The sequence below is a fragment of the Strix uralensis genome, chromosome 14 (assembly GCF_047716275.1).
Source record: "Strix uralensis isolate ZFMK-TIS-50842 chromosome 14, bStrUra1, whole genome shotgun sequence".
Classification (NCBI taxonomy): domain Eukaryota; kingdom Metazoa; phylum Chordata; class Aves; order Strigiformes; family Strigidae; genus Strix; species Strix uralensis.
The window spans coordinates 17,566,436-17,589,687 of NC_133985.1; the positions used below are offsets into that span (position 1 = coordinate 17,566,436).

The 23,252-nt window shown below is 52.6% G+C and overlaps 1 protein-coding gene across 6 annotated transcripts; it reads right to left on the reverse strand.

Annotated features, from left to right (window-relative positions):
* Nucleotides 1-826: 826 nt before the first annotated feature.
* On the reverse strand, nt 827-23,252 carry TCOF1 (treacle ribosome biogenesis factor 1). 6 transcript variants are annotated; one of them, XM_074883955.1, is made up of 17 exons: nt 23,110-23,252; nt 22,492-22,547; nt 19,582-19,724; nt 18,747-18,853; nt 18,122-18,467; nt 17,241-17,338; nt 16,578-16,802; nt 15,125-15,394; nt 10,244-10,418; nt 9,933-10,069; nt 7,147-7,396; nt 6,817-6,899; nt 5,846-6,074; nt 4,183-4,749; nt 2,430-2,530; nt 1,846-1,882; nt 827-1,396 (listed from the first exon to the last, which is right to left on the reverse strand). In XM_074883955.1, the coding sequence occupies exons 1-16, from the start codon at nt 23,218-23,220 to the stop codon at nt 1,850-1,852; spliced, it is 2,931 nt and encodes a 976-aa protein (XP_074740056.1). In that variant the 5' UTR covers nt 23,221-23,252; the 3' UTR covers nt 827-1,396; nt 1,846-1,849. The 6 variants fall into 6 exon arrangements, with proteins under 6 accessions (XP_074740056.1, XP_074740058.1, XP_074740055.1 ...); XM_074883957.1 differs by having other exon boundaries at nt 1,846-1,879; nt 6,817-6,902; XM_074883954.1 differs by having other exon boundaries at nt 6,817-6,902.

Consider the following 23,252-nt stretch of genomic DNA (forward strand, 5'->3'; position numbering starts at 1 on the left):
CTCTAGCAGGATAGTGCTTGCAGTTTGCAGCTGTCCTAGGTTAAAAATAAATGAATCTTAAGAAAAAGGGGAAGAAGAAAGAAAATCTCTGCAAAGACACTTGGACATCCGTGTCCCCCGCCCCAGGATTGAACATAATCCTTGACCCATTCCTGGTCCACCCCTTGGTCAATCTCCCCAGTGCCCTGGGGTCCCCCTGCACCCCAGCACAGCCCGGGAGGCTGAAGTCACCTTTAAGAGAGTCACAGTGTGGGGGGAGAGGAGGAGAGCAGCCCCCTGCACCGGGAGCCATCTCCCTCCTGCGCCCGGGCTGCAGCCAGAGAGCTCTGCCCTCGCCTGCACAGCACAGGAGGGAGGAGGGCAAGGTGATCCGGTCCCTTTTTTCCCCCCCCTCACCTAAACGCCAGGGAGTGAAGCAAGGAAACCGGGCACAAGCCCAGTACCAGGCGCGGGGTAGCAGCTGCCAGGGAGGCAGCAGGCTGGGTCTGGGCAGGGGGATGCACAAACCTGCTCTCCGCACCTGCCCCTACACAGCACTTTAGGAATGAAAAAAAAAAACAAACCAATGCTAGAACAACACGTGGTTCAAAGCTGAGGAGCAACAGCATCTGCTTGTCCTCAGGGAGCAGGCAGAAAGCAATTAATTTTTCCCCAGGGGTTGAAGCAGTGCCTATGAACCTGGGCACACCCTGGGCTCTGCTCTCATACCTGCAACATCCTCCTGAGACAGCTGAGCCCTGCCCCAGGCTCAGCCCCAGCGCCTGCCCTGCCTCCCTCGCCCGGCCTTCGTCACCTCCCTTCCCTTGAAAGCAGCTGAAGCAAAATCTCACTGTTCTGTTTTAATTTTGTATTCCATAAAAAAAATCCACAAAAAATTACACCGCCTTGGCTGAGAACAGCTGCTGGACACAGCTGTTCAGTGCAACTCGAGGGACACGATAATTACTTCCATCAGTGTTAGAATAAAAAGTAAACCCAAGAGCTCTCTTCCATAGTAGCAAAAGGACTGACACCACAAATCACAGAAGAGGAAAAAAAAAAAAAGGTAAAAGTTTCTCTTAAAAATATAGCTCTGTGATGAGAAAGAGAAGGATGGCTGAGTGTCAACTAGGAGGAAAGCAGTTTAGGCAAGCTGGCTCTTCTCTGGTCAAACTGCCTCCTTCAGTTCAGTTCTTGTGCAACAGGCAAACCGTCGGGAGGGGCAATAAACATGTCTCTGGGCCCCAGCAGGGCAAGAGGAGGCAGAAGGTTACACTGCTCTGCTCTAAAAGTCACAGTTAAAAGAAGTTATAAATTATTATTTTTTAAAAAAAGTTGGAATTCTCCCGATGAACTTTCTTTTTCTCTCTTCTGTTTGATCTTCACCCATAAATCCTTAATCACAGGGATGCGGTACCTTTGGGGAGAGGAGTTAAAAAAGTTAGGGATGGGGAGGAGAACAGCCTTACAGCTGAGCAGAGCAAGGGCAGAGTCATCTGGTCCACTTCCAGGTGGCTACATCACCATCTAATCCACACTACTTCTCCGAGCTCCCTGTGGTCAGCAGCGACAGACAGACACAGGCCGCTTATCTCTGCTGATGACAGAGGACAGCAACATCCAGGCTGGACATCCAGTTCTCAGCAGCTAAAGAGTTGAGGTCAAACACATCCAGAGAAGCCAGCACGCTGCTGCGTAACTTTCCTTACACCGCTCCACTCCCTGGCCCTCTAATCTAAGGCCAGGCTGACTCAGGGAGCATTTAGAGGGCACATTGTCTTCTCAAGACCAGCCCAGGAGTACTGAATTTGGTCAAGGTTACCGCCGTTCAGAGGTACCAACGGATAGTCCCCACAGGCCATGTACCTTCTCACAATCCTTCAGGCTCAGCTGTTTTCTTCTTCTAAAAAGAAAAGGGTGAAAAATAAATCAGTATCATCCGCACCACAAACATGAAGGACCCCACAAAGCCACAGAGGCTTCTTGGCTACCGTCTCTACAGGGACATACCCATTACAAGGAACATCCTATAGTCTCCCTCTGCCCCCCTTCCTAGCCCTTGGGATGGGATGCAGTAGCCTGCCAAGTCCTCAGGAGCTCCAGTTTCTGCTGGAAACCACTAGATCAACAGAGAGCTGAAGAGCACTTACTCCTTGGGCAGGTCCTCTGCAACCAAAAGGACCCCTGGGTTTGACACTTCCAGGGAAAGGGATCTCTCCTGGGGAAGTGATACAGGAACAAGCCTTTCTTCAAGCTTCCCCAATCCCAACTGACCAAAGGTCAGGGTGTCTCAAGAGTAGCCACAATTAACTGCAGCCTCCTCTGGGCTGCCAGCAAGGCCAGGACACGGCTCCGTTCCTCCCAGCCTGGCATGCTGCAGGGATGAGCATCACAACCGCAGTTCAGAACGGCTCTCCCCACACTACCCCATCCCAGGGTCTCGCATATACCTTCTTCTTCTTCTTGTGAACCTCAGCAGAGCCATCTGCTACAGGGGCCCCTTCTGAAGACACCTTTTTGCTCTTCTTCTTTTCTTTTCCAGTCTTTTTTTCTGGCAGAGGGAAATAAAAGTCTGCTAAGAAAGGGACTCTGGTACTGCTAACCTGAGATGGAGCACAGTAGTAGAAGCATCTCCAGTAAGTTTCTGATCACATCCAAACCTGAGCAAGCTTTCCAGAGCAGTAACCAGGTGAGGGCAGAGCCCTCAAGGCAGCTGCACCCAGGGCTGTTTCTCCAGTAGAGCCAGAGCAGTTTGATCCCACCATCCATGCACACGTGTGGGCAGAATTACACAGGATCCCCTTCTTTCCATCTCCTGCTGCCCACCCACTCCAAGGCACTGCTTCAGCGCTGGAGTAGCTGGACACATGCCAGAAATCAGAGCAATGGGAGCTGCTAACACAGGATGGACACAAGGTTCAGCTCAACACAACTGCTCCAAGAGGCTCCAGCTCACCCCTGTGCAACAGCCCACACAAGGGCTGCATCTCTGTGGAACAGAGACCCCAACAGATCTGGCCCACCCATTCCATCTCCCTTTTTTAAAAAAAAAAAAATCCTACAAGATCTAGCACAGAACCAGCTCTGATTTGCAAATGCAGTCTGCACTGCAAAGAAAAAAAATTGCCTTTGCATTAGGACAGCAGACAGACAGAGCATTAGAGAGGCGTGCAGACAGGAGGGGCAGGAAACACTCTCAGTTGGGAGCAAAGAGCAGGAGGCTGGTACCATCCTGCTCCTCCTCCAGGAGACTGGAAGCAGCAGTAATAGCCCTGAGTCAAATCTCTGGAATGAGCTGCTCACCGTGGTGCAGCACAGACACTGATCAGGCAGGGTCAGGAAGGGGCAGTGCCACCCCACGGGGACCAGCAGTGGCTGACATGGCAGATGACAGCGCAGATTTCAAGGCTGATCTCTTTTAAAGAGGCTGGCAGCAAGGGGCCGTGTTCAGGAAGCTCTGACTAACACAAAACCCTGCAAACATCAGCGCTGGGCTTCCTCTGCCATGGCCACAGCATGTCAGGGACCTTCTGCCTGCTGTCCCCAGCCACATTTCACCTTAGCTCTCCGCTAGCACGTGTTGTGTTTGCCACAGAGGAGCCAGGGCAGGCGGCTGGGTTAGCGGAGCGGTTCTGCCCTGCAGACTCAGAGCAGGCCACCACGAGAGCACAGAACACAGGCCTCACGGCTTACAACTAGCGAGAACTCTCCTGAGCCCAGCGCAGGCGGGCAGGCCACGCGAGGAGGGCAAAGAGACCTCGGGAGGTTCAACGCAGACTCACCTCAGCCCTTGGCCAGGCCTCAGCTAGATAGCTGTTTGCAGCCAGGACAAAGGTCAGGAAAGGAGAAAGCCCTGGAGGAACAGGTCATGCTCTAGAAGGTGCACAGGGACACCAGCTTGCTCTGCAAGCAGCAAGGATCAGTGTGAGTACTAACACAGTTCTCACTGTGCCAGACGCAGGACAGAGGGGCAGGAGAGCCCAGCTTGCTGCCTGCAACATGATCTGGTGCTGAGACTGCAGAAAAACACTCAAGTGGGGTGTTAAAAATCTGGCGTTGGCTTGGGGTGGGCCAAGAGGGAAGGAGCCAAGCAGGAAGCTAACAGGGAAGTGGGTGCTACTTACAAGGCCCCGTGCCAGAGGCTGAATGTGCATCAGCTGCAAGAACCTATTGCAAATGCAGCCCTAAGTGAGGGATGCTTACTTTTAGCTGATTTTTTCTTTTCCTTGCTGCCTGGCAGCTTCTCCAGGACACCAGCTGCTTTCTTCTTTTTCTTTTTGGGTACTTCTTCGTTAGCTTGTCCTTTCCACTTCTTCTCCTTGGGCTGCCCAACAGCCACATCCTCTCCTGGAAGTTTCCGCTTCTGAGATGTTTTCTGTTTCTTGTTCTCTTTGTCTTTGCTCTTAGATGTTTTTGCAGCCTTGTCTGCTGTGGAGGAAGCTTTCTTCTTTTCCTTCTTTTCTTTTTTCTCCTTTTTCTTCTTCTTCTTCACTTCCAACCCTTCTAATGTTTGCACTGCAGGAACTTTGGCAGCAGTGGTGACCTCGGTGTCGCTCCCCGAGCTTGACCCCTCTGACTGGGGGATGGAGGACAGTGCATGTGACGCTGGGGTCACTTGCACCCCTTTTGCCCCAACATCATTCTCTTTCACGGCCAGGGCTTTCTTGAGTGGGGAAGGCTTAAGGCTGGCATGACCTGGCTCCATTTTTCCTGCCACCTTCTCTTTGTTGGAGTCTCCTGTGACTTCCTGCCTTGGAGGAGGGTTGTTTTCTGCAGAAACAGTGACAAGAGAGAGAAGACAACTCAGGGAGTGTTCATTACATACACCACAGAGTTACTGGAGGATGGAAACATGCATCTGAAGAGAAACATCCACTTCTCCCCGCAAGAGCAAAACCTGCTGGTCATCTCAACTACAGCAGAGCCAGAGAAAGATGCCTCAGCCTGAGATCAAGTATCTGGTGAGGGAAGTGGGTGACAACAGCCACAACAGCTTTGGCTGTTTGACCAGAGGAAACTGTAGCACAGGACAGGTGAGCATAGACAAAGCAGTCCTTCCCCAGGACACCACCCCCAGTAAGTCAGGGACTTCCCAAGGTGGAGGGGGTACCCACATCACCACGATTAACCATCACCTATCCCTCAGCACCTAGGCCTTCTTGAGCCTGTATATAGTTCTGACCTCCTCAACAGCCCTTTGCACAACTTAACAATGTGCCCAAGAGGACAACAGAACTATCTGAGCCTCTAGAGGGGGCCAGAGCTCATGGGCAGACTAGAGCTCATCTGAAGGTGCCAGGGTCACACCCCAGCAGAAGCAGCTTCCAGCTCTGAGTTTTACAATTTGCCAACAAACCAGGGCAATAGGGAAATGGCAGGACATTTTGTTTCTCCAGAGGTCTTCCCACTTGCTTCCCAGCCTCTGCCCTTCAGATATGCTACAGAGCCCAGAAAGGCCAAGGAGAGGCTTGAATACCAGCACTGTATAGCAGATGTTCTTCAGCCAGTGTTTAAACCTTCCGTAGAAGCCATCACTACTGCAGCACACCAATGCAGCGTGCATCAGTTTCAGGGAGAGCCCTACCTGCTCCCATTAATTGCATTAATTATTGCAGTTAAAGCAGAACTTGCAGGAGGCAAAGGCACAAAGCACAGACTCGCAAGCCAGCCAGCACAAGGGTGTTCAAGGAGGAGAGGGCTGTGTCGTGGCCAGGGAAGCCAGCAGACGGCAGCAGCACTCCACGCGACTGGGCGCTGCGGTGCGGACACACTGGGAACAGGGCCCCGTCCCACTGCCACCCTCCCCTGCCAGCACGGCTTTGCTCCTGGGCCAAGCACATTCCCGACCATGCCAAAGGAGACCCACCTGCTTTGTGGTTTGCAGCCACCTGGTCGACGTCTGTGTCGGAGTCACTGCTGTCGCTGCTGTCGCTGTCGGCTGGGGCTGCTTTCACGGAGGCCTTGGCGAGGGAGTTTGCAGCAGTCACGGCTGCCTTTCCTTGCCCCGCTTTGCCTACAGGCTGGGGGGGAACCGTCTTTGGTGCCTGGGGTGCTGCTGGAGTCCTGGAGAGGCCCAGATAGCCTGTGAGGAGGGACTGAAACAGCACAGACGCACTGAGGAGTCACAGCAGGGCAGCCTCTCACCCACCAGACAGGCAGATCTGTCTCTGCTGCTATTGCCCCCATTCTCCAAGTGAAGGGCCCACCTTTGGCCACCCATGGAGTAATCCTGCACCCTCAGCCAGCCCTGCAGAGAGGCCAGGGCTGCCAGGAGAGGGGGCCAGCACTGACAGACACTGGCTGAGCCGACAGCAGCAAGACCTGATGGTGAGAGGTTCTCCTCTTTGTTCTCGCCCAGTAAAGCAGGCGTGGGGGAGGCTCCTGGCCATTAGCATGCACCCAAGCACAGCTAATGCACTGCAGATGTGCTGCACGCCCTGCACGTTACTTACAAAGGGAATTTAATGGCTTGGACACGGGTTAAGTTACAAAAAAAAGTGGGGAAAAAAAGTCCTGCTGCTCTTGGCACTGTGCATCAGTTCTCCTGGTTTAACCCTTGCAAGGCACCATCTCCTCCCATCCCTTCCCCTGAGGAAGGCACCACAAGCCCTGGACCCAAGGCCCAGCTGCCTGGGGAAGCATTCCTGGTTCAAAAGCCTCTCTGCCCCCATCAGAAGGCCCTGCTCTCACAGCACTACACTGGGGAGCCCCCACTTCTGTGTTGGCAAACCCACTCAGTACCCCATTTGCTATGGCCAAGAAATGAATCCTCTCTCTGTCCTATTTAGGAGCCGGTTGCAAGACCCGAGAGGATCCCAGCCTGCTCAGGTACTGTACCTGTGACGCTGCCTCCTCCTCCTCACTGGACTCTGAGGAGGAGCTGTGGGCTGGCTGGGTCCCTCCTGGTTTCTGCAGCGAGCCTGCTGGAAGAGCAGAGATTCATCCCATTAAACCCACCACTGCTGCCTGGGGCTGAGCTCGCCTACTCAGCACAGTTACTGCCACCAAAAGGCCTCCAAAGAAAGGGGAGCACTCTGCCAAGCTGGAGAGGAGGAACCCCGCTCCAACCACCACGTGAAGGTGACACACCTCCCATGGGGTAACAAAACGCTGTCCCCACCCTGGCCTGGCCAGCAGCACTGAGAGTATCTTCTTGGGAGAACTGACCAGGTTTGGGGGGCTGCTTGGGTGTCTCCTCCTCGCTGCTGTCCGAGGAGCTGCTACTGTCCGAGTCTTCCGCTGCCGGGGCAGGCGGCGCGGCCTGGCTCAGCCGGGTGTCCTGCGCTGGCTGCAGGTCTGGCTTCTTCGACTTGGCAGAGGGATTCACCAGGAGCGAAGCAGCCGGTGGGGCAGCAGTGTTGGCTGGAGGAGCTTTTCCCACAGGAACCGTTTGCTTTAGGCAAGGAGCAGTGGGAGCCTAGGGAGAGGAAGATGAAATGCATCGGGAAAGAGGAATAACTGCTTGTGCCTGTGAACTATAACAAGCAGCCCAGAGCACATGGGCTTGGACCACCTCGGCCCTTCTTCAGCCATACTGCTCCAGTTTGTGTCACGGTTAGCCCAAGAACCTCTCATGCAGGGCAGAGACCCCATTTCACCCTCGCTCACAGATGAAGCGGGCAGCTGTGGCCAAGCAGACAACTCCTGACCATACAGGGCACTGCTATCACAAGAGGAGGAAGAAACCAGCCAGCCAGCGGGGAGGCAGCAACAGCAAAGGTACTAGGGCTACCCTCTGCTCACCTACCTCACCCCATGGCATGATAACAGTGGTAAAAATAAAGCAGCCCCTCTCTAACTCCTCCACAAACATGCTCCCTCAGCCAGGGACATGGCACCAGCCTCAGACTCCATCTACCCGCTCTCCTCAGGGAACTCCCCACTTTAGTCTCCTCCGTCATTACCTCTCCCGCTAGCACGTCATGCTCCGAGGACTCGCTGCCCGAGCTCTCAGACACTCTGCTAACTGGAGGGACAGCGGGTGCTTTTATCCCCCTCCCCAAAGGCTGCGTGGCATTAGCCTTAGCAGCCCCTGCACTCGAAACCTTGGTTGCTTTGACGTTCTGCTGGGACAGACTCTAAAATAGATGAGAAAGAAAATCAGGACAGAGCACACCTTGGAGGGAAAAGAGGCAGAAGCACTGATCCACCACTAACTTCTGAGCCCTTCCATTATTTTCAGCACAGCACCAAGGCTTATGTTTATTTTTTTTTCCCTTTACCAGCCAGCTCCATCTCCTATGAGCCTCTGGCACAGCCAGGAGCAGAGAAGTGAGGGACTGCCTAAAGCATCAGCTCAGTGCCCCAAAGGCACCCACCCTGAGGGCAGGCAGGCAAAATGCGATGTGCTTGCAGGCTGCGAGATCCCTACCCACTGCAGCACCAGCAACACTGCAGTTGCAAACCCTACTTTTTGCAAAGTGGACACTTGGACTCCAGGATGCCTCCTACACTCTAAAAATCACACAGAGTTAACTGGCAACAGAGATAAAGCGAAGACACCAACCACAGGGCAAATCTGCCTTCAGGTCCACAGGCAAGCCACAGATTCGAGAGCAAATTAACAAGAAACAATTTTGTTGCCTCACATTTGAAACCTCCCATCAAACTAAACGTAAGAGGGGTTAAAAATAGAAGAGCCAAGGGCATGGAAATCAGACACTGACATCAGGTCTAAGACACAAATGCCAGCAGAGGAGGGAGCAGGAGCAACGAAGGAGTGCTCAGCCTCCTGGCTTGTGTTACAAACGAGGCTACGTGAGCAGCCCTCCCTCTCCAGATCTCTGACAAGTTGGGCCTTTGTGGGCTGACATTTCCCTCACACAACATCTGGCCTTCAGAAAAGAAAGCAAGGCTCCACCATGCAGAGAGCCGCCAATCCAACGTGAGCTCTCAGCCATCTCTGCACAAAGCTCAAGTTACAGCAACTGCATTATTTTATACAATCTTGGTACTATAAACATGCTTTAATCAAGGACTGCTCAGGCTGGCTGCCCGCCCACCAGCTGGAGGGGATGGCCTTTCCACTGGCCACAGCCTCAGGCCAACATCACGCACATAATCCCCCTCACCGAGCAAGGGCACTGGCCAGAGAGGGGACGTGCATGTACAGGACAAGAAGCACACTTGGCCACTAAGCCCTGGACTCAGAGCACCAGCCAAGCCACCACCACGTAGGAACAGTAGCCACGTTCCTCTCAGTCAATGCTTCTTCACATGGTTTGTTTCTCAGGCTCAAACTGCAGCCGAGGCGCAGAGACACCCAAGACAGCTTCACAGCGAGGCAGCTCAGGCCCTAGGGAGCTCAGCCACGGCCCCACGAGACACGACACGAGGAGACTCAGGTGAGAGAGCTGGGATCAGCAAAACGACACTCGGCAGTGCCCTTGGCACAGATATGGGGTCACCTCCCTTCTCCAAGGCAGGAGTTTGGCTCCTCCAGCTGAAAAGCAGCAGGACCACTGTGCTACCCTTGAGGGCAGATCCTTCCAGCCTCACCAGACTTGTGCAGGGGGAGTCCAGAGAGCTCCAGCTGCACCCCACACCCAAGGGTTTGGGAGGAACCAGGGGGCAGGTTGCCTTGGAGCTACCCAGCTCATGGAAAGACTCTGCTGCAAGGATTTGGCTGCTTTTCCAGTCTAACTCCCTGCAGTAGGGCAAAAGGGACAGAGTCCCAGAGGAGGTCTAGGCTCGTGCATCTACTCATGTTCCTGCCAAAACATTCACACCCTCCACTGCTCTCACACACTGCAAGCTTGCTGCGGCCAACACATGCACCCAGAGCCAGGGTCAGTGAGACCCAGGGATGCTGCCAAGAAAACCTGATCCAGCCAACAGGAGAGCTCCTCTCTGCATCACTCATCACCCACCCCCAACTACCACCTCGCAAGTCCTGAGATCTCCTGAGCATGCAGGGCTGAGTGTCCACACCCAGTGGGTCAGTGGCTCCTTACCTGAGAAGGGGGGACTATTTCCTCCTCTGAATCCGACTCCTCACTGGAATCATCGCTGCTGTCCACAGCTGGAGGGGCTGGTGCTGGAGCTGGAGCCTTCTTCACGTTTGTTGGCTGGGGCACAGTATTGGTTTTTACTGCAGCAAAAGCATAAGAGAAATGAGAAAGAGTTCACCATGAGAAAGAGTTGCTCTCTGTGGGTGCCCAGAGCAGGAGCTATCACAACAGGCTGGGCCATTCCACGTGCAAGAAGGAGAAGGAAATCCATGAGGACGAAGGTGAGAGATCCTGGCCACTACCAGTAGACTTACCAGCTTGTGAAGGCTGTGTCTGTGCCGCAGGGGACGACTCTTCACTGTCAGACGAGTCACTGCTCCCACTTTCTGAAGCCTGGCTTTTCAAGGCGCTTCCCACTGCTTTTTGAGGCAGCCCAGCTTTAGCAGCTTGGCTCAGGTTGGGAACAGGCCCAGGCTGTTCTGTTAATCTCTTAACAAAAAAGAAACACAGGCCCAGAAATGTGGTATTAGTACAGGTGTTGTTTAGGAGTTTAAGTGCAGTTTCAGCTCAAGTTGGGTTTTGTTTTACCCTAACACAGCTGTTACTAAGACTCACTTCATCCTTGGCGTGTCAAGATTGGAAGGGGCTGCAGTTACTGCCCGGACTGAGCTGCCGAAGACACGTATCACTGCATTTAGCAACATGCTTTTGACAGGAAGCCCGAGCGTGTTTTACCACACGAGCACGCGGGGCTAACAGTGCTCAAACTCGTAACAGCAATTCCTTATTGAGGCCGAGACACTGGCTGGACAGGAGCCCGAGGGCAGGAGAAGCACCGCAACCCTGAGACCCCAAGAAAACCTCTCATTTAAGCATGACCTCCCCCCAGCTTGGGGAATCAGCAGGAGCTGGGAAGCATTGTGCCAAAACACTTGCAAGATTCAGAGGCGGTATCAGAGCAGCTACATCCTAGAGCTGCTGGAGAGCTCAGCGTAGACACAAGGGCTGACACAAGCGTTTGGGAATACAGAGGGCAGGCAGAGACAGACCACGACCCACCTTGGACACTGATCTGTCAACCGGTCTAAGAATTTAGAAATCACCAGACAACAAAAAAAACATGCAACTCACTTGGCACCCATCAACACTCTGATGTCCCAGGACAGGCCATGAGCCACTGCCCCAAGCAACTGGTGTGTCAGGACTAGGAAGCCACAGTTATTGCAGCACCAGACACACAACTGCCAGGTGAGATGATCTCTTCCTGGCCCCTCTTCCGACTTGGGCCGAGAGTTGCAGACTCCCCTCCTGCCCGCTGCTGAAGGCTAGCGGTGCCAGAGGGAGAGGGAGCACTTGCCGAGAGATCTGGTAACTTCACCACCCGCAGATATTCTCCAGGCTCACAGTGCTCTGCGCCCACTCAGTTTACTCCACTCATCGCTCATCTCCGGGCTGCTCTGCCAAAGAGTACATCACGCTTGCCAGGGCGGGCAGACCCCATCCAAGCCGCACGTGACGGCAGCCCGCTTCAGCGCTCCGTCTCCAGGCCTCCCACAAGAAGGTGAGAGAGACTCCTGCCCAGCTGCAGAGCCCCTGCCAGCCCCCTCTCCCAACCCTGCCATGCTGGTAACGCAGCGACACCCTCTCGGCCCGCAGCAGAGGACCAGGACCACTTCGGCAGTGCCGCCTCACCTGGGGGCTGCTCCTGGCCTGCAGCCGAGAGCACCAGCCTAGCAGCCTCCGGGAGGATGGATCTTATGGTGCTTCCTGGCACAGCCCCACTGAGGGCTGCCACTGGGGCAGTGTTTATCATCTCCAAGCCAAACACTAAACAGACAACAGCATCTGCATGTTTATCCCATTACAGAACAGCTCTCCGAACAAGCCAAGCACATTTTGACTCTGCTTAGAGAAACAGAAACCTCCACAAGCGCTTCGGGAGGGGGGGGATTGCAAACCTCACTTGTCTGTTTTGTTTTGATACCAGTGAGTCATTATCTCCAGGAGAGAGGCCAGATTTGCAACGCTGAAGAGAGAGAACTACTTGAAGCAGACGCAAGAATTCACACGCTCTACTTGAACGCGCTCGCTCCTCTCCCTCTCGTCCCAAGCACTGCTGTGCAAGGAAGAGTCTACCACGATCAGACCCCCACTCACTCTTGAGACCTTCATAGCAACAGGACTGGCTTCTCCCTCTGCTTGGATGCACAGCACAAGGGCTGCTTCATTTCCTAATGCAGCAAGAGATTGGGAAAGAGCTGCCATACAGAGGCAGCCTGACATAGAAAGAACATAACAGCATCCACAGAGAAACCACCGTAAGCTTTACACAGCCTCAGGACTCCTCAGATCTTCCTGTGAGGAGGCCAAGGTCCCTCCATCCACCTCATCTTGGTCACTGCCAGATGGCTGACAGCTGCCACGTCCTATGGCACGGCCCTGGGTGGGATCGAGTCAGCAGCGTGGCTGAGTTACACCCAGGGAGCAGGGTAATGCAGGCAGAGAGCTCCTGACAATTTAAGAATCACAGGTAATGAAGTAACTCAGAGAGGAGAAAAATCATTCAGGAGGAAATCATTTTTCCTGCTCTCTCTCTCCAGCCCCCAAACCAGGAGCTGCCTGCGGCTCAGTACGAGTGTGATGACTCAGCTCCCGCACAACCCATCTGCCACTCTGCTGGGTCCATTTGCATCATGCAGCGCTGCATGACAAGAGGGGGAAACAACACCGAGCCACGTGCGCTCAGCACGTTGTAACCATCACACTCCAGTGCTGCCTGTGCCCTGCGGAAGCACTGTTAAGAGACATTAAGTCATTTAGCTTAGCTAAGTAAGTTTTAAATGGAGTCACTTAAGAGTTATAACATTGTGTGTGCGATTTAGTACGCTGTCTGCTTAGCTTCACCCACTTCACATGAGTAGCTAGATTTGCCGAAGCCTTAGGCCACAAGCTGTAAACTTTCACCCAGATTTACTGAACTTCGACCAAACTTGTACCTACTCAAGCAAAACAAGGCCTCCAGCGCAAACCAGAAGATGAGGGTAACAAGCACCAACAGCAGCTGCAACCAGACAGGGGCCTGCCTGGAGACAGTGAAGAAATCCAAAGAGGAGTCAGAAGGTGTCAGAAGATCTCAGGCCAGAATCACCACTGGACCAAAGGGTGTGTGAAAGGCACATGGAGATCACATGAAGGGGGATGCACAGTCTGTAAGGGTATAATTGCCCAGGGATTTCTTTGTTTGGGGTCCCTCTCCGGAGGCACCCAGCTTGAGTTGATTCTGCTGCTGTACTGCTTAAATAAATTACTTATTTTTCTAAGATTCAATGTCTGAGACTCTGCTTCGGGGAACCTAGGGTTTGAACTTTTTTAACAAGCACCGTCAATGTATCAGGACTGGGACCAGTTATCTCAGCTGTATCACGACACAGCAAAGGTGCGACTGGGACCTGCAAGGGAGCAGGGACGGGGTTCAGGGAGGGAAAGAGACCCTCTCTCCACCTCTTGGGAGATTTGGCCTCTCCCCACAGGGTCTGTGGTTCAAGATGAAAACTTGCAGGCACAACTTCCACCAGTGCAGCCAGCACAGGTTTTCCTGGGATGCTCAAGGAAGACACAGGTTCCCAACACACACATGCATGCACATCTGGCACCCAGTCCTGGTAAGCAGAAGCCAAAGCCTGTCCACAGAGGGCTCACATGCCATCTTTGCCCCAAAACGTCCAGGAAAGAGGAAGCAGAGCAGAATTAGCAGTTCCAAAAGAAAAGCAGCTCACAGCATCTTTAAGGTCAATCCAGACTGTCCCCCATCACCATTCTTCCGCCCTAAAATATGCAAACACCTTGTCAATTTCTTTGACTAAATATTCCTGAGTCTTCAGGGGTAAACATACCAATTAAGCAGTTCAATTTAGGCATGATGTTCATTTTAATTGTACTAATCCACCCCCACAGGGAAAGATGAAGCAGCTTCCAACGCTCTGTATCTGTTTGGATCTTGCACAGAAGCCAGAGGAAGTTGCAGGATACAGTAAGTCAGTGGTTAGCATATGCCCAAGTAGCAGATGGCGAGGATGAGTTAAGAAGAGTTTGACTGGGAGGACAGGACTCTGGACACAGCTAAGCCTTATCTTCAGGCTTTGCTCATGGTCCCTGCCTGTAGGCTACTAACACAGGAAGAAACAGCCTGTTTGGCAAAAATTGAGCTCCCTCGATGACAAGCTCTTCCTTGCTGACTGGCTGTTGAGGGGTAATTGCCTGTTTGCAAGAGGGAAGATGCTGAAGTAGTTAAATAGCCGTTGACAAGATGGTTACCCGCTGCTGCCAGCTTCAAATCAACACTGGGGGGAAAGAAGCCTACCCCAGCATGTCCTTCACCTACAACCCTGCTAGAATGGGCAAGTCTTGATAGTTTTACAGCGGGACCCCGTGGCACAGCTATCAGAATAGCTGCTCCTGCCACCCAGTGCTGAATCTTCACATATAATCACGCAGGAAGAGAGCAGCACAGAGCCAACTGTTAGAGATGCGTCCCCCTCCACCCACCTTAGCAGACCAAAGCTATAAAGACAAAAATGCAGAGCCTCTCTGGCTCCTGCCTGTCAATAGTGAAAGGACGTGTTGACAAAGAGCCTCCTTGCAAGGACACGTGAGGCTCTGCCCCCGGCTTCCCTTCCTCCCTTGCAGATAATCACCGTCATCTCCAAAACGTTGCTTTCAGGGCACTTCCCAAAGGGCCCTGCAGCTCAGCATCAATGCAGAAGGTCTCTGTACAATGTGCCTAAGGATGCTCTCAGGAAGGGATTTGTTTCCTTACGAGTTCAGCCACCTAAGTCTGAGTCCAGCGTGAGCTCGTGGTCCTTCTCTCAAGAGAGGCCTAAACAAACCCACACAGGAGAGCCAAGACCAGGCTATCTGTGTCCCCACACACAAGGCCCACTCCAGAGGGGCAAGGCACGAGTGGAGTGAACCAGCTGGTATCAAACAGGTTACCCCCCACGCTCCTCTGGTATGGCTGGGTGAGAACAGTTAGGCTATACTTGTTTCCAAGCAGAAAGATCTTCCTTCTCTGAGGGACTAAGATACAGCATACTACATGCTACTGGTGTTTCAAGATCAGTAGTAGCATTTAAGGGCTAAACAACTGTCTTGCATATCCCATCCCTTCGCACTGAGCTGAATGCAGCATCACCTACCTTCTGGCTGACAGGCACAGGGAGATCCTCCTCTTCACTGCCTGAGGAGTCAGAGCTCTCCACTGGCTTGGTACTTTCAGCAGGCTTCGTAGGAGCAGCAGTCCTTCCCAGTGTGGTTTTGGCCTGCTTTGGCACCGCTGGTTTTGGTGCTGGCTTCCCCTGGGGCAGTGGAAGTGTTTTTCCTGGAGCTGCTCTGCCAGAGAGTGATGCTGCTGGTGTAGGTTTCACTGGGGATGGGATGGCCTGGGAGGATTTTGGTGGTGCCTTTGTCTGGACAAGACAAGAACAGCATGAAACAAGGCAAATCCCACAGCAGCATAATTCACTTGCTCAGACTGTAGTCAAGGGAGGAGATTTCAGAGCCCCCTGGGAAAGGCAAATGCTGAAGGAAGATTAGCAACTTGCAGGACACAAGGCATCCTCTCATTTAATTGTACGGGGATAGTCTCCCAAGATGAGAAAGCTGATACTACCAGTCCCCTCCAGTGAGGTACACTGCAGCACTCTGCACTCTCCACAGCAGGGGAGCTAAGCTGCACTCCAGTCCAACAAATTAAAACACTATTTAGTGCAATTTATAGCAGAGAGGCAAATTCAACCATGACTATTTGCCTCTTCAGGTGGGAAAAGAATTGCCGGGGATTTCTTATTTAAGAGTACTGATAGATTTTTTTCTGTAATATTTTTTTTTTAAGAAAAGTACAATTACTTGACTAAAGCTCAGAGCAAAGACATTGAGGTGTCTTTAAATATCTGTCCTGGTTTTGGCTGGGATAGAGTTAATTTTTCTTCTTAGTAGCTAGAACAGTGCTGTGTTTTGGATTCAGTATGGGATTTGGTATGAGAAGAATGCTGATAATACACTGATGTTTTCAGTTGTTGCTATGAGATCAGGGACTCTCCAACTCCCATGTCCTGCCCGTGCACAGGTGTACAAGATGCTAGGAGGGAGCACAGCCAAAACAACGGACCCAAATCAGCCAATGCAATATTCCATATCATGTAACATCACGCTTGGTATATAAAGGAGGGGCGGCCAGGAAGGAGGGGGTCCTCCCTCTCTTCTGGGATTGCAGTTGTGGGATCCTGGTATTTCAGGATCGCTAGCTGGGAACGGGCTGGCTATCAGTCAGCGAGTGGCAAACAATCACATTGTGCATTAACCATTTGTACTTTCTATTATTGTTAGTTTTATTATAATTACTAAACTGTTTTTATCTCAACCTGTAAGTCTCCCTTTCCCCTTCCAATTCTAACCCCCAGGCAGAGGGAGGGTGAACGAGCAGCTTCGTGGTGTTTGGCTGCTGGCCACCTTTAAACCACAACAAATCTTTCCTCCCACCCCCAACATGACTTTGTTACACACTACATGCATTTATAAAGTTTTCTTTTCACTCCAATTCCTAGCCCTGGAGAGGTGTGCAAGGAGAGACAGGGTCTCGGATAGACACACCTGGGTTACTGATGGAGTTTCCTCATCTTCGCTGTCTGATGAGTCGCTGCTCTCTGATGTGTCATCAGGCTTTGCAGCCCCAGGAACCGTTGTGGACGGGGGTTTGGCCTGGTTTGGTGGCAATGCTGTTTGCCTCACTGCATTCTTCTTGAGGGACACTGGAGCAGCAGGTGCACTTTTCACAGGTGCTGCATTAACCTGCACTGTTTTCACAGCTGGTTTTGCCTGGGAACAGGAGAATCAGGTAACATCTCAGAAGAAACCAGCTGAGAACTGCAACTACGTGGAATCTGTTTTAAAGAAGGCTACCTTGCTAAGTTTGACCAGTACAGGTTTGTTCAGACCCACAGGCTGTTGAGTATCTGAAGCAAGTCACCTTCTCCACAGACTGCCTGACTACATCTGTGGAGTTACACACCAATCACCTCTTACAGACCAAAGGATCTCCCTCAACTTCAGGCACTAGGAGGAACAGGGATGGAATGGTTGATGCTGGCTGGGGTTAGCGGAGCTCTTGGCCACACAGTGTGTTTCTCTGGCCTTGGGTTTGGGGATCTTGCACACCCAGGGAAGGGGGTGTTGTCAGACTACAGCACTGCAGCATTTCCTCTCTCCTTCAAGGGAAGGGATTTCCTAGAAAGGACCCTCGGTTGGAGAAGTTACCTGGACCACTGGAGTTGCAAGCTCCTCCTCCTCAGAGGATGTCTCATCACTTGATTCCTCACTGCTGCTCTCAGCGGCCCCAGCTGCCTGCTTTGTCTCTGAAACACAAGCAAGGAAATGTCACAGCTGCTGCCCTGAGCTCCCAGAGCATGATGTTAATGTGGCTTTTGAAGTCAGGAAAATAAAACAAGCTGCAGAGAGGGCTAAGGGGATTTGCAGGGAAGAGGGTCTAGCCCTGCTGAAAGCATCAGTGGCCTGCTGGGGATGGCTTCTCCAGTTAAATGTTGGCCCACAAACACCAATGCCCCGAGTGCAGGCAGAGACGGGAAATCCTTGGAGCTGCCCAGCCACACACAGGAGGCCTGTCTGGGCCTCCTCTGGAAAAGAGCCAAGAGAAGGACCATTTACAGAGCTTCTATGAGCTATTCCTCACCACATACCCCCCCGCCAAACACACACACTTCAAAGCAGTAAAAGATTTCCCTAAAGACTTCAAAACCCCAGAACAATCACTTTGCAATTAGGAATAAAGAGAAGATGCTGCAGTGCCTTTCCAAAAAGCTGAAAGCATCTGCAGTATTAGTTCTGCATCTCCTCCAGATATGCTACGCTGTTATCTCCAACCCCGTATTGCTGGGTGCTGCCAGACAGACATCTTAGCACAGAATCTGCCGCTTGAAATGGGAGCAAGCATGCTGGATTCATCCCAGAGCTCCAGAGCTGGCTCTATTGCAGTATTCTCACAGCCTCCCCAAGGAACAAGCATCCCTCTGAGCTTTCCAGCAAGGGAGCTGAAAGAAACAAGCTGAAGGCACAGTTCAGCCCTGATTCCAGCGAAGCTGGAGCACACATGCATTTACCACACCCCGCAGGCTCCTTACCCACTTTGGGGGCTGTGGCCTTCGCAGCTGGTGTCTCTTTTTCCTCCTCGCTCTCTGATGAGGAGCTGCTGCTGGAGCCTTCCGGTGCTTTGGTCGTTACTGGTGCTTTGCTTTGACCTACTTTGGCCACAGCTGTTGTGGCAGGTCCAGGCTTCCCAGGACCGGGCAGTTTCTGCCCAGCCTTGGCTGGAGCTGCAGATGCAGCCGGTGCACTGGGCTGCTGCTTATTTGAGACCACAGTTCTGTTTGCAGCAGAGAGCGTCGCCGGTTTGCCCGCTGGGGCAGTGGGTTTGTTAGGAGAATGCAGGGAGTTGGCAGCTTTGCCACTCACCACAGCTGGCGTCACCTACAGGAAACAAAAGAAATTAGAAGTTTATAGACAGATGAGGGGCTAAATTGGACAGAACATACCTTAAACAGCAATCTGTCAGCCAGGCAAGCCATAGAGCCCTTTAGGGAAGCACTTGGGGGACAGATATCTAAGAGAAGGCTTCTGCCAGCACAGGAGGGTGATTTAAATACGAATTCCACGCCAGTCCACAATTCTACACATGCCAACAAGTCTGGGACAGTCCTGGCCTCAGAGTACTATCAGCCTTCAAAGCCAAGAGAAGAATTGCCTTACCGTAACTGCACCTTTTCCAGCTGGTGTGTCATCTTCTGATGAGGAGTCATCATCTTCACTGCTTTCTACATTCACCCCTGAGTTCGTGGCCAGGGAAACGCTGGCTGCTGCACAGGAGAGAGCCACAGAGAAATCACATGAGCACGTTTCTCACATCAAGGTGGCCTCTGGTTTGCAGGAAGGCCCCAGCAGGCAGGGCAGGGTCCCATCTCCACACCTGCCCCAACACCACTGCCACTGTCCTCGTGACAGGAGAGTGCTTTGCTCCTCCAGCCCATCCTTCTCCCCACCACCGAGACAAGGAACCTGCCAAGATCTGCACGGTTCCACGGGCTGGTCTACAGCAGATGAGACTGAGCCAAAACAGATCAGACACATGGGTTTTTGTTAGACTGTGCAAGCCAACGCCTCCCACATCAGCTGCACCAGGGATCGATGCCCACCTCAGACAGAGGGCACTGGCTTTCCAGACCAACTAACAAGTCCTTCCTTCATCCATGGCACAGGCCTGCCTTTGCTGGCCCAACACACACCTGGGACCAACTAGAAGGTGCCCTGCAGTGGGCAGTGTTAGGTTCCCAAGGCTTCATCCAAGCGACAACACTCATCCCTCCCCAATGAATCATAACAGGTTTTTTCTAGCTTCAGCAGACATCTGTGCTCCTCAGAAACTTCACATGAGAAGGGGGTGCTAAATTAGTTGTCCTATTTTTCTAAGAGCACGAGGGACTAGCCATCGCTTCACAAGAATTTTCTCTAGCCAAGCAAGTTGGGCTGCTCCTACACAAGCTTCCAGTCCTACTCTGCCAACTCCAGGGAGATGAAAGGCTCCTACCATTTGCAGCTTTTGCCTTCTCTTTCTCATCCTCTTCTTTCTCTGAGCTCTCAGAACTGCTCACGGGATCAGGAACTCTGATCTTTTCTGGGATGGCTGCCTCCTCATCACTCACCTTTCTTCTCCTGGAATTTGAGGGAGTTCTGAGGGAACAGAATTTGTGTCAAAATGGCGAAAAAAAAGTCTTGAACAAATTGGAACACAATTATTCATTCACTCTTAGGTCAGGCTCCAGCCTAAGGACACAAAGTGTCATTCCTCCACAGCTCCTAAGGGAGAAATACTTCTCTAACCTGCAAGGGACATCTCTGGTCCTCCTCAAGCAACTCCTGAGGGCAACATATCCCTGCAATACTAAGAGGAGGTACCGAACACAGACATTTTTTGTGTCCTAGGCAGACTCCTTCTCGCTTTAGCAGAGAAGGAAAAACTTATGGTCAGGCTGGTGCTCACCACAGAGCAAAGGCATCCTACGGAACTAATTCAGTCTCCAGGAGGCAGCCAGACAGTCAGTGAGTACAGCCCCAGGGCTGTGATCCCCCAAAAGGTCTTGGTATTCCACAACGTCAGGAGAAGCGAATCTAAAGGCTGAAAAAGCCATTTGAACTTGGGCTCACAGGCCAAAAGGACAGAAAAATCAGGTTGCAGAGAGATTTAAGAAAGGAAGTGGCTGGAACTACAGAAAATGTGTTGAAATAAAGGGAAGAAAAGGCCACAGATGAGCATTAAGCACCTAAGCTGTTCAATTGGGTTAAAACAAGCTGGAGAAAGATGCTTCCAGGCGCTGAATTCTACCTGTACCAGCAGACAGACGTGGCTAAAGCTATCATTAATTTTCAAATGAAAACACAGGCAATACATTTGCTTTATTACGAGGATAACACTGGCTGGGCACATGTCTGTGTGTGATTCACACATGCAGTACTTCTAAGTTGGTAAAAGCCCTGAGACACCCACAATTATCAGAGGCGAAAAAAACCCTTGCTTTTGTGCCAGTTTAGCTTATTTTATTTGTTCATCTAATTTAAAAATAAAGTTAGTTTAACGATTTTGCCAGTAAAGATTGTGCTTATTATGAGTGTTTCAGTAGCATAGCTGTAACGGCAATTTTTTTGCAAACAGGCTTGGCCAAAGGCACATCTGCTATTACAAAGTACCGTGAACTACTGTAATAATCCCTTTAATAAAATAATAGGGCACACCACACAGGCAGCTACGACACTCCAATGCCTTCCTGATCCAGCAGCAGCTGACAGCACAACAGAGCCTGCTGTGAAAATTTGTCCTGAGTGACCAGGAGCTCAGGGATACTGTGTGGGGGAAAACAGCGATGCCCTACAGCACTCCAGAGCATCTGAGGGCTGCAAGGCTCTGGGTGCTCCTGGGGCTGAGCTGGTCCAGATTTCCCCTGCACCCAGGCACCCTTTCACCCGCTCTCAGCCTCCTCAGAGGCTACATATAGCCCTGGAGGGAGGCTACTCTTAAGTAACTGCAAAAAAAAAAAAAAAAAAAGATTCACTTTGTAAGAGTTTCTGAAGGACAGCACCAAGGATGGCCCCAGTTAGATGGGCAAAAGCTTGCAGCACAGTCAGAGGAAAGCCATTTTCAGGCCAAAAGCCTACAAAGCAACAAGATGCGAGAATCACAGCTCACCCACACGAGAGCACTCCAGCTAGGCAGGGTACTTTCTTGATAAACAAAACTACTGGCCACTACCTCCCTCATTGTGACTCCAAACTCAGGGCGACCAGGAATAAAAGGCGTACTTGTGGGGTGGGACCACAACAGAAGGGTAACACTATAGAAAAAGGAATTAAACATGATGCGAGTGCCCTGTCACACCACACCCCCGCCCCCCAAATTTAAAAGCAGTAGTGTGTGGAAGGGTTTGCTGTAGCACTCAGGAGAACTAGCACAGCCAAAGGTGACCATCAATACTCAAGAGAGCAACAAATTGTTCGAGGGAGGAACTGCAAGCCTGTTTCTACACTGCTACATCCTCACCTAGATCCAGTCTTTCTCCTGCTCAAGTAAGAAAATCATGGAGACCCAAGAGCAACAACCGGGTAGCACCAAGGCATGAGGTTTCCTGGCAGAAGACTCCTTTGAAGCAAACACCCGCTTCTTGAGGCTGCTAACGCAGCCACGCTGAGGAGCACCCTCACTCCAGCGCTCCACAACGTGGGCACAGAAGCCCAGCTCCACCAATTCCCCGATGACCCGGCTCTGCAGCTGCTATAGGCCTCTCTGCAGCCCCGTGCTCCAGCATCACAACCCAGCGAGCAGTGCACAGGGTGGGTGCAAACGTCATCGCACCCCACAGATGGGAAGGCTCCACGCTGCAGACCTGGACATGGGGTACTCAGAGAAATGACTACGTGGGAAGGCGTCAGGCTGAACATGTAAGGGCTTGAAAGGACAGGCTGAAACCAAAAGACTTCCTCTGAGTCAGAAGATACGTGATCTATGCCAAGGTTTAAGTCCCTGTAAGAGCCTTGGCATTTCAGCATCTGCTCAAATTCTCTGTTCTTGGGTCAATATTCCTGCAAAGCACGTGGCTTTAAAAAGAAAGTGAAACAGAACTGTAGAAAATATTTTTGCCAGTAAAGCATGACTCTGAGCCCCACAGTACTCCGGTATTAACCCCAACCAGCAAGAACAGACTCAGCTGCTCAAAACTAGAGTGACAACTTCTCTCCAAGCTCAGGAAATTTTAAACCAAAGTAATCCTCAACATCTGAAACGAATCGGCCTGAAACCAGTGGCTAGGAAGAAAGTCTGCTGAGCAGCTATCGTTGGAAATACTCTGACAATAGGAAATTCCAGCAAATAAAGATCACACGTGCCACGCAGCCTGGATGTTAACACAGTCTGGAATCTATTTGATAGTCATTTTATCCTTCAACTTACTTTTCCCAGTGGGTGAAGATGTCCTCGAGAGAGGCCGAGAGGGAAGGGAGCAACTTCTGTGAAAGCACAGGAAAAACAAGTCAGGCTTCAGCTCCGTTTCAGGATGCGACCACCAGACAGGAGCAGAGACCGCAGAGGCCCCTCCAGGGATCCCCAGGAAAACGGGAACGTCTCCTCCCCGCAGACGCACCTCCCAGTAGAGCCCCCAGCTCCCCGCCGGCGGCCCGTCCCGCTGCACCCGGGGCCGCATCCTCTCCTCGGCGGCACCGGCGGGACTTCACCCGCAGCAGCACGTGTTCGGAGAGCAGCTGCCCCCCCGCTACAGGACGACTTTATCCGGTGGGCTGCCGGTCTCAGCCCTTCTCCCCGGCCGGTTAGGGGCCGGGGCAGCCCCCGGACATCGGGGAGGGGACCCACTAGGGGCCGAGCCAGCACGTGGGTCCAGCGCTACGGCCCGGAGTGGAATCGCAGGCCCAAGGCAGGCCCGGTGGGCGGTGAGGGAGCAAGGGGGACAAGGTCCCCCCGCGAGGCCCCGCCGAGGCCCGGGCTCCGGGGCCAGGCCGCCCCCCGCGAGGCCCCGCTGCCTCGTCCCCCCGCCCGGGCCTTGCTGCCCGTTACCTGCCCGCTCTGCGCCTGGAGTTCGCGGGCCGCCCGGGCGTACCCGCCGCGGAGCAAGTGCTGGTGGATGAGGGCGAGCAGCTCCCGCCCCCCCCCGGCGTCCGCCGCCATGGCCCGGCCCGCTCGGCGCAGCCTGGGGGGCG

Bases quoted from the DNA above. Each gene is read 5' to 3' on its own strand.
- TCOF1 (XM_074883954.1), bottom strand. From the start codon at position 23,220: ATGGCGGCGGACGCCGGGGGGGGGCGGGAGCTGCTCGCCCTCATCCAC. The intron at 19,725-22,491 runs GTAAGTTGAAGG...CTGTTCCCTCAG, and splicing joins ATCTTCACCCACTGGGAAAA to AACTCCCTCAAATTCCAGGA. The intron at 4,750-5,845 runs GTGGGTCTCCTT...CTGTTTCTGCAG, and splicing joins GGCTGCAAACCACAAAGCAG to AAAACAACCCTCCTCCAAGG.